Genomic DNA, 13,545 nt, shown 5'->3' with positions numbered 1-13,545 from the left:
CTCGTTCCCTCCCTGCTGGTGGGGGAGACACGGGTGGCACACACCACTCTCCCCTACTTGTGCCTTGCGCCTCAGTTTCCCCAGCTGGACCGTGCTCTCCCCAGGCCTTCCCATGGTGTCTGCTCCCTGCCCACCACCGCTGCTGCCCTCATCAGCCTGGGCACATGTGGGTGAAGACCAGAATCCGTGCTGGGTGCTGCTCCCATGCCCTCAGCCACAGCACCTCCCTGGGACCCCAGGTCTTGTTCTCATGCTTGTGGGAACGGTCCTGTGGTCCTGCTCTGGGATTGCCCTCTGCATTGGGATTTGGGGATGCCAAAGGCACATGTTGTGGGGTGCGTGAGTCTGACATCACATGGCGCAGCGCAGATTTGGGGGGGATGCTGAGGGGAGATGTTTCTTTTGTCCGAAGGGTGACCTTATGGTGTGGGGGAAATGAGGGCTTGCAGGGGCCTTATGTCCTGGGGCAGCGTGGGGAGGGATGTGGATTGGGGTGTACTCATGGTGTCCAGCGCACAGGAATACCCCAAGCCCCACGGAGGGGGGTGTGGTTTGGGTTCTGCATTGCCCCAGTGAATGTTGTGTGGATGTGAGGGGGTCCCCTGCATGCCAAGCTTGACCAGGGGCATGTGGGTGAAAGGATCCAGGGTCTGGTGGGAGCTCCATACCCAAGGTACTCCATGTCTGGGAGGGGACCAACGGTTCGGGGGGGTCCTAGAGATGCTCCATGCCAAGGGGTCCCTATGGTGTTTCACAGACGGGGGTCTCCCTAGCATACCCATGGGCAGAGGTACCTTATTCTCTCAGGGCAGGGGCTCAGTGGCTGAAGGTGTCCCTTCGCCCGGTGGGCCGGGACCTCTTGGGGGGGGGGGGAGCTCGGATCGCGGCGGGGGCGCGTCCCCCCGGCCGGCCGCTGCCTGCGCCTCATTAGCGGTCCTTTGTTTGCACAGGGCTCGCAGCTCCCGCTTGCCCATGCCGCCGCCTATAAAGCGGGGCCGGGGCCGGCGGCCGGGCAGAGGCGGTGGCAGCGGAGGCGGCAGGCAGCGCCCGGCCCCCCCTCCCCGCCCCCGGCCGCCCGGTTCCCCCGGTTCCCCGGCACCATGCGCACCGCCCTGCTGCTGCTCGCCCTGCTCGCCCTGCCCGCCCGCACCGCCCGCCCCAAGCTCGCCCTGCCCATCCGGCCCGACAGCGAGCCGCTGCCCCCCGGGGGGGCGGCAGGTAGGACCCCCTCCCTGCACCCCTTTCCCTTCGATCCCCCTTTCCGTGCACCCCCGCTGCATGCAACCCTTTTTCTTCCAACCCGTGCACCCTCTTTTCCTGCATCCCCCCCGTGCACCCCTTTTATGCCCCTCCAACTCCGTGCCTCCGTGCCCCCCCCCCCCCCCCCGCCTGCCCGTGCCGCCGTTCGGTCCCAATAACCGGGTCCGTACCCGACGGGGCGGTGCCGGACTCTGTCCACCCCATCGGGGCTGCGGCAGGGGGGTGCCCGCGGCTCGGAGGTGACTTTTTTCTTGGGGGGGTGTTCCGATGATGGGGTGGGAATTCATCTGCAGGTTGTGCCTTCGGGGGGCATTTCTATGCGCTGGAGGAGACGTGGCACCCCGACTTGGGGGAGCCCTTCGGGGTGATGCGCTGCGTGATCTGCCATTGCGAGACGGTGAGTGCCCTCCTCCCTCCCCCTGCCAGGAGAGGGGACCCCCCCCCCCACATGAGGCCCTGCTGGGGAGGGGGGATCACCCCTTCATTCAGTACCCCACCCCGAGGGAAAGGGCAGCGGGGATTCCTCCAGCCGGCCCCACACCTGGGTGCCCTCCAGCAGAGCAGGGTTAAAGGCTCATGCTTCATTCTCCTTCCTCCCCTCTTCGGGGACAGCCCTCTCCCTCCAGCAGCCCCCGGAGGCCGAGACTGGAGGGGCCAAGCACAGCTGGGCAGGGGAGTGGGGGCCGGGATTTGGCTGCCGTACAAACAGCTGGGGGCTGTGCAAGGTGTGCGGGGCCCAGGGGTTGTGCAGATGGGCTGAGGGGATCAGGGCTGTGCCAGGGGAGCACTGGTACCCACCGCTGTGCCATCTGCTGGGGCTGGGTGTTGGGATTAGCCGTATCTGTGGCAGAGTTTGGCACGATTTGGCACGGTTCTCACCACCTCAGCAGAGGAATCGCCGAGGGAAACCAGTGGGGAAAGTGAACTGCAAGAACATGAAGCAGGATTGCCCTATTCCCACCTGCCCCCGTGCCACGCTGTTGCCCGGGCACTGCTGCCACACCTGTCCCAAAGGTGAGCGTGGTGCTATCACCCACTGCTGGAATCAGCCTGGGGACACTGGGCACCCCCACGGAGGGGCTCCTTAGTGTCAGGGTTACCTGTGCCACAACCATCTCCCCTCTGTGTCCCCCTTGCCAGCATTGCCAGGAGCCCTGGAGAAGAGCTCCGAGCCACCTTTCGACACCTTTGAGTACTTCCAGGACAAGGAGGATGAGATGGACAAGCCGTACAACGACCGCTCCTACCTCAGCTCCGAAGGTTTGGCACGCGACGATGCCCGCACAGGTGAGCCCAGGGAGGGAGAGCAGCACAGGGCATCCTCATGCTCCTATAGTAATCACTGTCATCCCCCATAGAATTCGTGGCCCTGCTGACAAGTGGCCCGGAGCCATGGCACCCCACGTCCAGCGCGGTGGCCAAGGCTCGCTTCACCCTGCTGCGCTCCTACCTGCTCTTCTCCATCAGCTACGAGCGGTGAGCACAGCCTGAAACCCTAAAACCTGGTGATGTGATGCCTCTTGTGCCTCAGTTTCCCCTCTGCATGCCTTCAGTGCTATCGCAGCACTGTGTGGGTGGGGTGTGATTTTAGGAGGGGGGCTGTGGGTGCAGTGGGATGCAGGCACTGTGCCACCATATGGCCCAGCTCATGGGCACCACCACGGGACTCCAAATCCATGCCTTCCCCGGGTGTCCACTGTCCTTCTCTCTCTCCCTCTCTCCTTCCCGCACGGGTTGCTTCTGCTCTTCCTCACTTCCAGGCCCCTTTGCATAGTAAAGTGGTGACTAATTTCCAGCTCCAACCAGGGGGAGCCAAACAGAGCCGAAAATGCTCCTAATTTACAGCCAGGCCGAGCGCTCAGCTCCCCGCCGTCCTTCCCAAATGTGCACCTCCCCACACACACAGTGCCAACCTGGGGACCCCTGGGTTCCAATGCCAGCTGGCACCCTGCTCCGTGTCCCCCATCCCCCGGGCACTGCGTGGGACCGGTGCCAGGCATGTGGGGAGGGGATCCCTGCTCAACCCCCGATGCCCGCAGGCTGGGCCGGCCGAGCCGGGTGCGTTTCAGCGACCCTGAGGGCACCGTGCTGTTTGAGCACCCAGTACAGAAGAGCGCAGCCCCTGAGGATGGCATGGTGAGAGGAGTGGGGAGGGCAGGGCGGGGGGCACGGCGCACCAATGTCGGCACCCCATGCCCAGCCCTGCTGTACCCACAGCTCTGTGGGATGTGGAGGACGGTGTCCAAAGCCAACATTCAACTGCTGCGTGCGGAGCAGCTCCGCGTGTCCCTCATCACCCGTGCGCAGCCCTCTGGAGAGGTGCACGGGCACATCCTCAAGCACCGTGCGCTCTTTGCAGGTAAGATCCCCCTCCATGTACTTCCCACCCTGAGGGGGGTTCCTTTGGGGTGCCCCTCATGTCCCTCTCCCTGCACAGAGACATTTGGTGCTATCCTGACCTCATCAGACCCCGCACATCTTGGGGCCGGGGGCATGGCCATGCTGACGCTGAGCGACACCGAGAACAACCTACACTTCATCCTCATGGCCCGTGGGCTGCTGGAGCCGGGCGCTGGGGGTGAGGATGGGCATGGGCTGCTGCAGGGCATGGCATCACCGGGGGAGGCTCAGGGGGTGCGTGGTGTGCAATTGGCTTGGGATGCGTGGGGTCAGGATGAGCGTGTGCAGGGGAATTTGGGTTGTGCATTTGGGGCACAGAGTGTGTGGAGGTACAGTGGGCTGGAACTGCATGGGGGTGGGTGGGAGGTTATGGTGGGGGGTTGTGCAAGGATTTGGAGCTGTAGAGGGGTGGGTTTGGGGAGCAGTGGGCACAGCCCCATGCCCAGCCACCCCTTGCAGCCCCAACCCCTGTGCCATGCCCAGAGTCCCCCTGGGTACCGCTGCGGGTCCGTATCCTGCACCAAGGCCAGACGCTTCGTGAGGTGCATGCCAACATCACTATGGAGGTACAGCCATCCCCATCCCCATTGCCCTGGGTATTCCAGCATCTCCCTCATCAGTGCCTTTACCCCCAGGACCCCGACTTCGCGGAGGTGCTGAGTGACCTGTCCACCCATGAGCTGCAGTGGTTGGCACAGGGGCAGCTCCGCATCGTGGCTGACACCGAGGGTCAGCACCCGCGCCAGCTGGAGGGCACCATTACTGTCCGCCGCAGCTGTGACAGTGAGCAGGGCACAGCGGGGTGTGGGAGTGGCATTGCCCCCACCCTGTCCTCACCCTTTTCTCTGCTCTCTGTGCCTGAGTGCAGCCATCCAAAGCGTGCTGTGCGGCGCAGACGCATTGCAGCCCACCAAGACGGGGGCGGTGGGCTCAGCCAAGCTGGCGCTGCATGAGAACGGCACGCTGGAGTACCAGGTAATGGGGACAGGCCTGGCACCGGGCACAGCACTGCACCCCACTGGTCACCCTATTGCTGCCTGTCCATGCCCTGCCTGCAGGTGCGGGTGGTGGGCACAGCCAGCGAGGTGGTGGGGGTCACACTGGAGACCAAACCGCGGCGGAAGAACAAGAGGAACGTCCTCTTTGACATGACCCCCAGCTATAGGGATGGGCTGGTGAGTGCTGGTGACATGGCGCAAGGTTGGCACAGGCACAAGTGGGCACAACCCCATATGTGTGTTCTCCCCCCTTCATGCCAGGCTCAGGGAGTGTGGCACAGCCCCAGTGCCCGCGATGCGCACATGCTGCTGCAGAACGAGCTCTTCCTCAACATGGCCACCAAGGATTGGGTAGAGGGTGAGCTGAGGGGCCAGGTCATCTCCCTGCCCTACAGTGGGCTCTTGGCACGCTACACAGGTACATGGGGGGAGGTGGGGGGTGGCAGGGCGCAGCAGTGCAGCCCTTCACCCATCACCTCCCACCGCCCCTCTCTGTGTACAGAGATGCCAGTGCCGTTGGCGGGGCAGCTGGTATCCCCCGCAGTGAGCAGCGGGGCCGGGGGCCATGCATGGCTGTCGCTGGATGAGCACTGCCACCTGCACTACGAGATTGTGGTGGCGGGGCTGGGCCGCCCAGCTGATGGCACAGTCAGCGCCCAGCTGCACGGTGTGGCCGAGCTGGGCGAGATGGGCTCACGGCCACACCTGCACAAGCGGATGCTCAAGGGGTTCTATGGCACTGAGGTGAGGAGGGCTCACAGCAGCTACACCACAGTGTCACCACAGGTCTCAGGACTGTCCCCACATCCCCTTGTCCCCCTCACCCTACAGGCTCAGGGGGTGGTGAAGGACCTGGACGCTGAGCTTCTGCAGCACCTAGCACAGGGCACTGCGTTCCTGCAAGTCAGCACCAAAGCACACCCACGTGGGGAGATGCGGGGATGGGTATGTGGTCCTGACACATCCCCAGGGGTTGGCACTGGGAAGGGCATAGCATGGGGACACGTATGCCCACGGCTATGTGCTCCACCAGCCATGGTGCCACGGTGCCACCAGCCATGAGCACAACTAAGTGGGATGCCCAGCCGGGTGCCCATGGTCCCAACCTACTGCTGCCCTCCAGGTGCACATCCCCAACCGCTGCCAGGCAGGAGGGGCCCGCCTGTCCACCGGGGAGGCTGGGCTCTCAGAGGGCCCCAAAAGCAGGGATGTAGAACAGCTGAAAAAGGACCCCAACTCCTGCTTCTTCGAGGGGCAGCACCGTGCACATGGCACCCGCTGGGCACCTGACTACGACAAGAAGTGCTCCATCTGCAGCTGCCAGGTATGGGGTTATAGGGCTGATCTGGGGGTGGATCCGTTGATGATGGATCCTTCAATGAGCAATGTGCCTGCTATTCCCAGAAGCGCACAGTGATCTGCGATCCCATCCTGTGCCAGCCCCTCAACTGTACCCGCCAGGTGCACCCTGAGGAGCTGTGCTGCCCCGTCTGTGAAGGTGTGGGGGCACAAGGAGCTCCTGGGGGGGAGGTGTGGGGCAGAAAGAGGGGGCTGTGGGCAGTATCTCTATGGGTACAAGGTGGGGGTACCACTCTGGTACCCTGAGCATGCCCTCCCTGATCCCTGTAGAGAAGAAGATGGAGCAGGAGCAGCTGAAGCTGGAACGGGCACGGGACAGCAGTGAGGGTGAGTCCCCTGGGCACAGGCTGAGGGCACCACAGCCATCACATGGACGCCGTGCCCACCTCCTCCACTTTCAGGCTGCTACTTTGATGGGGACAAGACGTGGCGAGGCTCTGGCACCCGCTGGCACCCCGTCGTGCCGCCCTTCGGCCTCATCAAATGTGCCATCTGCACCTGCAAGGTGAGTCTTGGGGGTCTCAAAGCAGGGGAGCTCCAGTGCCCCCCTGAGTCCTGTGCACGCTCCCCACAGGGCACCACGGGTGAAGTGCACTGCGAGAAGGTGCAGTGCCCACGCCTCACCTGTGCCAACCCTGTGCGCGTCAGCCCCTCCGACTGCTGCAAGCAGTGCCCAGGTATGTACACCCTGCTTCCCTCTTGTCCACCGTTCCTCCCACACCCTGTGGGCATGCAGTCTCCCTGTGCCCTCTCCACAGCCCCTGAGAAGAGTGTCCCTGAGCTGACCGATGGCATGCAGGCAGACGGACCCCGTGCATGCCGCTTTGGGCGCCGTTGGTACCTCAACAATGAGAGCTGGCACCCCTCGGTGCCACCCTTTGGGGAGATGAAGTGCATCCTGTGCTGGTGTGTGGTGAGTGTGCTGGGAATGCGGAGATGCCCTTTGCCACCCCAAGTGCTTTAGGGACAGGCAGGCACAGAGCTGGGCTGGTGGTGCAGTACCCCTGTGTCCCAGCCCTACTTGTGCCCTACAGTCAGGAGAGACGCACTGCCAGCGCCAGGAGTGCCCGCCAGGTGCCTGTGCCAGCCCCAGCAGGAGGGACAACCCCTGCTGTGCCAAGTGTCGCGGTGAGTGGGTGCTGCTGAACTCGGGCACCCATCAGCACACTGTGCATTTTTGCACCCTTTCGGGGACCATCACGCACCTGCACACCCTCCATGCCTTCATTTCACCCCATTTTCCCCCCACAGCCCTGGATGCGCCCCCAGAAAAGATGCACGAAGCCACAGCAGAGTCATGGAGCCACTGAGCAGTGAGCGCAGCTTGAGAGCGCAGTGATGCCAGATGGCCCTACAGAGCCCCATCGCTCCCCCCCACGGCTGGGCACGGGGCACAGAGGAGCAGGGACGGGGAAGGCACCCCCTCTGGGCACAGCTGCAGTGCTGAGCCACCCTAGTAGCCAGCAGCAGGGCTGGGGGAGCCGGGACACTCTGCACTCCCACTCACGAGCTCCCGGCTGGTGGGCGCAGCAGGCATCGTGCCCGCTTTGTACATAGTGTAAAATCCCTCTCACCCCCGTTTCGCTGTGCCCACCCCAGTTCGTCTGGACTTGGTGTGTAATTTATAGGGACGGGGGTCCCGAATGTATTTATTAAAGACAGAGATATTCCCCACTGCTCTCCTCTGTATCACACATTCATGGGTGCTGGTGCTGCTGGTTTTGGGGACGTGCAGGTCATGTGGCTGGGTACATAGGGTCTTGGAGGCATAGGGATTCTACACGGAGTGGAGGGCTGCAGGGTGGCACAAGAGGGGTTGGAGCAGGGCTGGGGTGGCCCTAATCAGTGCCCATGGCTGAAGATGTAATGCCAGAGCGGATGCAGTGCTCTGAGCCCAGCACCCCTGTTATGGCAAAGGTGCCAGGGTTGGGATCTAAGTCAGGCAAAGTAACACTGGGCTCTGCTGGGATGGCACTGGATGCGCTGGCACAATGATGCTGGGCAGCATTAGTATATACTGGGACACTGGGTTGCACCGGTACTTGTCTTGACACCAGGGACTGGCACCAGAGCATTAGGAGGATGGCATGGTGGCATTTAGGGTGGGCATGAAGTCCTTGGTGCCAACTGAAGTGTCCCAGCCCCTGCGCATGTGCCCATATGGTGCCGTGGCCAGCAGGGAGGCAGCGCCAGTGGTGACCTTGCGGCCAGTGGCCCACTGGCAGCAGCACTCGTGTCCTGGCATAGGGCTCCTTCCGGATGCGTGGGGCAGTGCCAGGAGCTGACGCATGAGGAGGGGACTCAGTGCCCAGGGAAACAATAAATGGGGAGTTCACATATCGCCTGCCCGCCGCAAACTGGTTCACGGCTGGCGATGAACCCTCCCAGGGTGGTGCAGGGCAAACCTCAACCCCGTCCCTGGCCATTGTCATCCACCCTTGGGGGTGCCAACGTCAACGCGGAGGGTGGCACCTGGGCAGCACAAACCAGCGCGTTCCTGGTCCCACATCATCAGCCCAGCAGTGCCACAGTTCCATCGTCGCTGAGCGTGTCATGCTGTGTCGCCAGGGAGAGGGCAAGCTCAGTCCTTCCAACTGCCCCAGTAGCTCCAGAGCCCTTTGAGGTGGTAAGATGGAGATGCCGGCGGCTCCGGAGGGAGAGCAGCCACTGTGCCACGCTGCAGCGCTTTGCCCCAGGAGTACCAGTGCCAAGCTGTGCTCCTGCGTCCCGGCGGAGAGGACTGAGCCTCTGCTACCCAGCAGTGAAGAGCGTGTTCTGGGCACCCATTCTGATGCTGGCAGTGCCACGGTAAGAATGTTCTTCAGGCACCTCCGATGGGTCCTCGCGGTGCTGGGGTGTCCACAACTTGTGCGCATCCCCGGTTCCTGTTTCCTTGCTGGCGGTGCCAAGACATTGGGCTCTCCTCTCCCCAACCCTGACCCTGCGGCTGGGCGTGGGCACGGTGCTTTCTGCTCAAACCCCAAACCCTGCAATAAAGCTGTTGCCAGACCCCACCAGGTGCCCGTGAACGGAAACACGTGTCCCCAGGGCCACCGCGGCTAGAGGGCTCTGAGCGACCCCCACCCCGCGTCCCCTCGGTCCGTGCCGGGCTGCCCGATGCCGGTGCCGGGTGCCGCCGTCGGAGCGGCGGAGGCGGAGCGCGGCCGGGCCCTCCCCCGGGCAATGCCCCAGGTCCGCCCCGCACGGCCCCGGGAGGAGTTGCTGCTGCCGCGGGCACCGGCACCGGCACGGCCAGGAGCACCGGGAGCACCGGGAGCGCCATGGCCTCCGCCGAGAGCGCGGAGCAGCGGGCGCTGCAGTACGAGCAGACCCTGGTGAGTTCGGTCGGGACCGGGCACCGGGAGCACCGGGCACGGCGGGGGGCACCGGGCACTGCAGCACGTCGCGGGGAGAGGGGCGGTTTTGGGTGATACTCCCTCTCCAGGAGCTCTGTGAAGGAGCAGCGCCCATGACGCCTGCTTCATCCCACCATGTCCTCCGAGCCTTGAGGGCTGTCTCCATCTGGGGGCCGCTGGGGGACGCTCGGTGCCGCCCCGCAGCCCCACAGCAATAGGGAAACCCATCGGAGCCCCCAGCCCCGTGGTGGGACCCTCGGGCACACCTTTCCCCAGCAGCGTGCCCTCAGCTCAGAGCGGTGTGACCCCCATAAGTACCCCACACCACCCAGGCACCCTTTACCCTCCATGCTGTGCCCGGCCCCAGCTTTCTGTCCCCAAGATAGCATATCTCCCCCGCCTGCAACCTTAGCCCCATGTTTACAACTGTCACCTTCCGGGCCTCCCTGCTGGCATCTCAGGGTGTCCTCCTTGCCTGCTGTGCCCACAGTCCCTCCGTTGCCCACAGCCCTCTGACATTGCGGGCAAAGGTACTTCTCCATGGTCTGTTTGGGCCGGTGCCCGGCGCGGCTCAGTAAACGGGTACTTTGCCCTGGCAAAGGCCATCAGGCAGGGCAGGGAAGGGGCTGAGCACTGCTGGGCACCCACAGCTGTAGGGTTTGCATAGCCTTGAGCAGGTCATGCCCAGCCAGCACATGGCACCAAGGCCCTGTGTGCCGGGTGCCCTCTGCATCTTCTTCCCGAGCACGCTTACCGCAGGAGGGCAGAGGCACAAGGCTGGCATCAGGGCAGCCCTGTGGTGCCAGCAGACTTTGCCCTCCCACCTGCGGTCAGGGAGGTACCCACACCTCGGGGTGCCCATCCCCATGGCCTCGGGGCTCCTGCCGCCCACGTGGGCGAGGCTGGGTATGGGCACCCATCCCGCAGCCTCGTGCTTGGCTTCCAAAAGCCACCCCCGTGCCAAGCAGGAGGGCGGGTGCCCTCCCCAGTGCCACCAGCTCCTGCCAGGCTTGGGCTCTGGCCGCAGTCTGCATGGGACAGGTGCCCGTGGGAACCACCTGGTGCTAAGGGTGCCTGGGGTCCCTGCTACCCCCTGTGCCCCCCATGTGCCAAAAGGCCTCCAGTGAGGAAGATTAAGCTTGACAAACTGCCCTTGTTCACTGTGGAGCCGATTAGATCCCAGCTAAGACGGGCAGCGTGACACAGACCCCCCCGGCCTCTCCGTCTGCCCAAGAGCTGGGGTCCCTGCTCCCCATGTTCCCCACCTTTAAAACTCCCCATGAGCAACTTTCTGGGGGGATGTCAACTGGCACCATGAGCCAAGGCTGTGGGCACTGCTGCTAGGGTGTTCAGTGCCCCATCTACCGTGGGATAGGGTGGCTTGGGGACACGGCAGTACCGATGCCAGCAGCCGTACCGCACACCGCATCACCCAGGCACAGCAGGCACCACTGCCTGGCACAGCCCAGGGGCACAGCACGGCAGATCCCAAATACGCAGTCCCAAAATACAGACCTCATCCCGTGCCCACGTCCCTGCTTGCCCCCGCCAGCCCCCCCGCCCCGTGCCCGCTCCCTGCCTGCCCGGCACTGTGATTGTTCAGCTGCTTCGCGGCGGAGGCCGGAGTCCCGGGGCTGTTTGTGTTTCAAAAGGCCTTTGTGGAAAAATAACCCGAGCAGGAGGAGGAGGAGGAGTAGAAGGAGGAGGAGGAGGAGGAAGGCAGAATGGACTGCTGGCCCTCACTGACAGCTGGGCTCTGCTATGGGGTTTGCAGCACGGTGTGGCACAGCCCCTTTCCTCTTTTTAAGCAGGGTTGGTGCGTTTGGGGGCTAATGGGGTTATAACTCCCCCCCCCCCCCCCCCCCCCCGCCAGGTTGGATCCCTTCCAGCTATAGGGGCATCCTGCTGGGAACCCATGAGGCAATGTGCCAGCCCCCCAGCAGGGGATATGGGGGACTCTCAGCCTGGGGTGCCCCCATCCTGAACAAGGGGAGCTATAGGGCTGGGGGGAGGCAGGCACTTGGCAGAACAACAGAACTCCTGGGGTGCGGAGCCGTTTGTTCTTCCAGAGGAAACAAGCTTCACCCGAAGGGAGCCTTTGAACGCCAAGTGCCGTGCAGGGCTGGGGTCCTCCTCTGGCATGCGATGCTGAATGCAGCCCCTGAGGAGGCTGAGCTGCAGCCCCCAGCACATTTCCATAGAGCCGTGCACAAGTTTTGGGGTTGGTGATGGACACGGCTGTGCCCTCCCTCTCCCCTCCCAGGGCCGAACCTAACCCAGGTATCAGACAGCAGAGAATCCACCTGGCGCCACACTGGCTGCATTCTGCTCCTGGCCGGAGGGATCTGGGCAATGCCCCATGAGAAATTCACCTTTATGCCATCCCTGCTTGAGCCAGCACGTGCCAAGCACAATGCCCACCCGTGCCACAGCCCCTCCGCTGGGCACTGTGCCGGGATAGGGGCTGTGGGGCAGCCACGTGCGGCACAGCGGGCGGGCATGCATCGGCATGAGGCTCACGTCGCCCCAACGTGGGAGCTTGGCAAGGGCCCCCGTGGCCCTAAAGCCTCCCTTTGTGCCCAGCCAACCTCTAGCGCTTGGCATTCAGGTCATGGCGGGGGGAGCAAGGCGGAAACCAAGCAACCAAGCCCTTGGCAGTGCCCCCAGTGCGGGACCAGCGCCCCCAGCTCGGCAGGGAGGAAGGGCACAGTGAGCACAGGGGGCAGTGCCAGGGGCCAGGACACGTGCCATATGCCACCCGAGTGGCCACAGTGTCCCTGTGTGCCTCACGCCCTAAGTGTCGATGCCCAATTTTTTGTGGGGCTAAGAGTGTGCCCTGCCCTATTCTGCTCTCATGGGCTCAGCTTGGAACATATGTGCCCACCTTGGGGGGATCCCAACCCATGTAATAGCACCAAAATGAGACACAACTCCCAATATTGGGCCTCAGCGAAGCTCCCTGCCAGCCTGGCTGTGTTCCTGACACCGGATGCCTTCACCGACCCACTGCAGCCCAATCCATGGCTGGAGCACCTGGGCAGGGCTGGGGACTGGTACCAGTGGGGCCAGGCACTGTGCTGGGTGTGTGGATGAAACAATTGCTATTGATCCCCACCCCGGCGCTGGCACTGTGTCCACCGCTTCCCTGCCTCAGGTTCTCCACCTGCAGCCCAGAAGCCTGTGCCAACCCCCTGATTCCCCTTCCTACTCTTTTTCCCCCAGATGTATGGCCGCTACACACAGGACCTGGGCACCTTCGCCAAGGATGAGGCAGCCCGGCTGCGGCTGAAACAGGAGCATGAGGACAGTGGCACCCTACGGCCACGCCGCCCCTCTGAGCTGCTGGAGTACAGCCAGGGACGCTGTGCCCCCTGCTGTGGTAAGGGTGATGGGGACGTATCGGGGGGGACACCGACCCCCTGGCACGGTGGCCAGGCAGCTACATGCTCTTCTGGGCACCACTGCCCGCCCAGCTGCCGCCACTGCGGGTAGGGTTTCTCCTGCTGTCATGGGACACTGGCGCCGAGGACAATGCCACCTGCGGGGACACAATGGCCCGAAATAACCGGATGGCAGCAGTAGGGACGGGGCCCTCTGGCAGCTCAGCTTGGGGCTGTGCCAAGGGACGGCACTCGGGCGTGTTGTGCTGTGCTGCTCTGCCCGTCCCCGGCGCTAAGCCTGTGCTGTGCCTGCAGGCTGTGCCGTGCGGTGCCAGAGGTTCTTCATCGCCAGGGTGGGCGAGGACTGGGTTTTCCTCATCCTCCTGGGATTGGTCATGGCGCTGGTGAGCTGGGCCATGGACTTTGCCATCGCCACCTGCCTCCAAGGTGAGTGGGCAGTGATGGGTGATGGGCATCCCAGGACAACAGCACATCCCCTGCTGCCCGCAACTCGCTGTGCCCATAGCTCAGAAGTGGATGTATGGGGGCCTGGACACCAATGTGATGCTGCAGTATCTGGCCTGGGTCACCTACCCCACTGTGCTCATCACCTTCTCAGCTGGCTTCACCCAGATCCTCGCTCCACAGGCTGTAGGTAAGTTGCATGCGTCCTAATGGGGTCTTCGCTCCCTGGGGCTGTGGGTTGTGAACAATCTGGGTGACCTAGACTATGGGGCTGGGGTCTTCCAAGGTCCAAGGGATGGTCTTTATAAGGTCTCTCAGGGGTGTGGG

General features: G+C 63.7%; 1 protein-coding gene across 1 annotated transcript; it reads left to right on the top strand.

Moving 5' to 3' along the window:
• Positions 1 to 1,100: 1,100 nt before the first annotated feature.
• Positions 1,101 to 7,327, top strand: CHRD (chordin; the record flags this gene model as incomplete). Its single annotated transcript, XM_079539631.1, has 23 exons — positions 1,101 to 1,218; positions 1,554 to 1,657; positions 2,148 to 2,274; positions 2,401 to 2,547; positions 2,619 to 2,736; positions 3,300 to 3,396; positions 3,478 to 3,619; positions 3,698 to 3,838; positions 4,144 to 4,226; positions 4,296 to 4,443; positions 4,529 to 4,635; positions 4,719 to 4,835; positions 4,920 to 5,076; positions 5,161 to 5,402; positions 5,490 to 5,603; positions 5,782 to 5,982; positions 6,063 to 6,156; positions 6,288 to 6,344; positions 6,419 to 6,522; positions 6,592 to 6,694; positions 6,776 to 6,930; positions 7,052 to 7,145; positions 7,269 to 7,327. 23 exons carry the CDS (start codon positions 1,101 to 1,103, stop codon positions 7,325 to 7,327), a joined length of 2,829 nt encoding a protein of 942 aa, XP_079395757.1.
• Positions 7,328 to 13,545: the final 6,218 nt, after the last annotated feature.

This window comes from Tetrao urogallus, assembly GCF_951394365.1.
Source record: "Tetrao urogallus genome assembly, chromosome: 9".
NCBI classification, from domain to species: domain Eukaryota; kingdom Metazoa; phylum Chordata; class Aves; order Galliformes; family Phasianidae; genus Tetrao; species Tetrao urogallus.
Note: the sequence above shows the minus strand (reverse complement) of the source record. Positions and strands in the feature narration are given on the sequence as shown.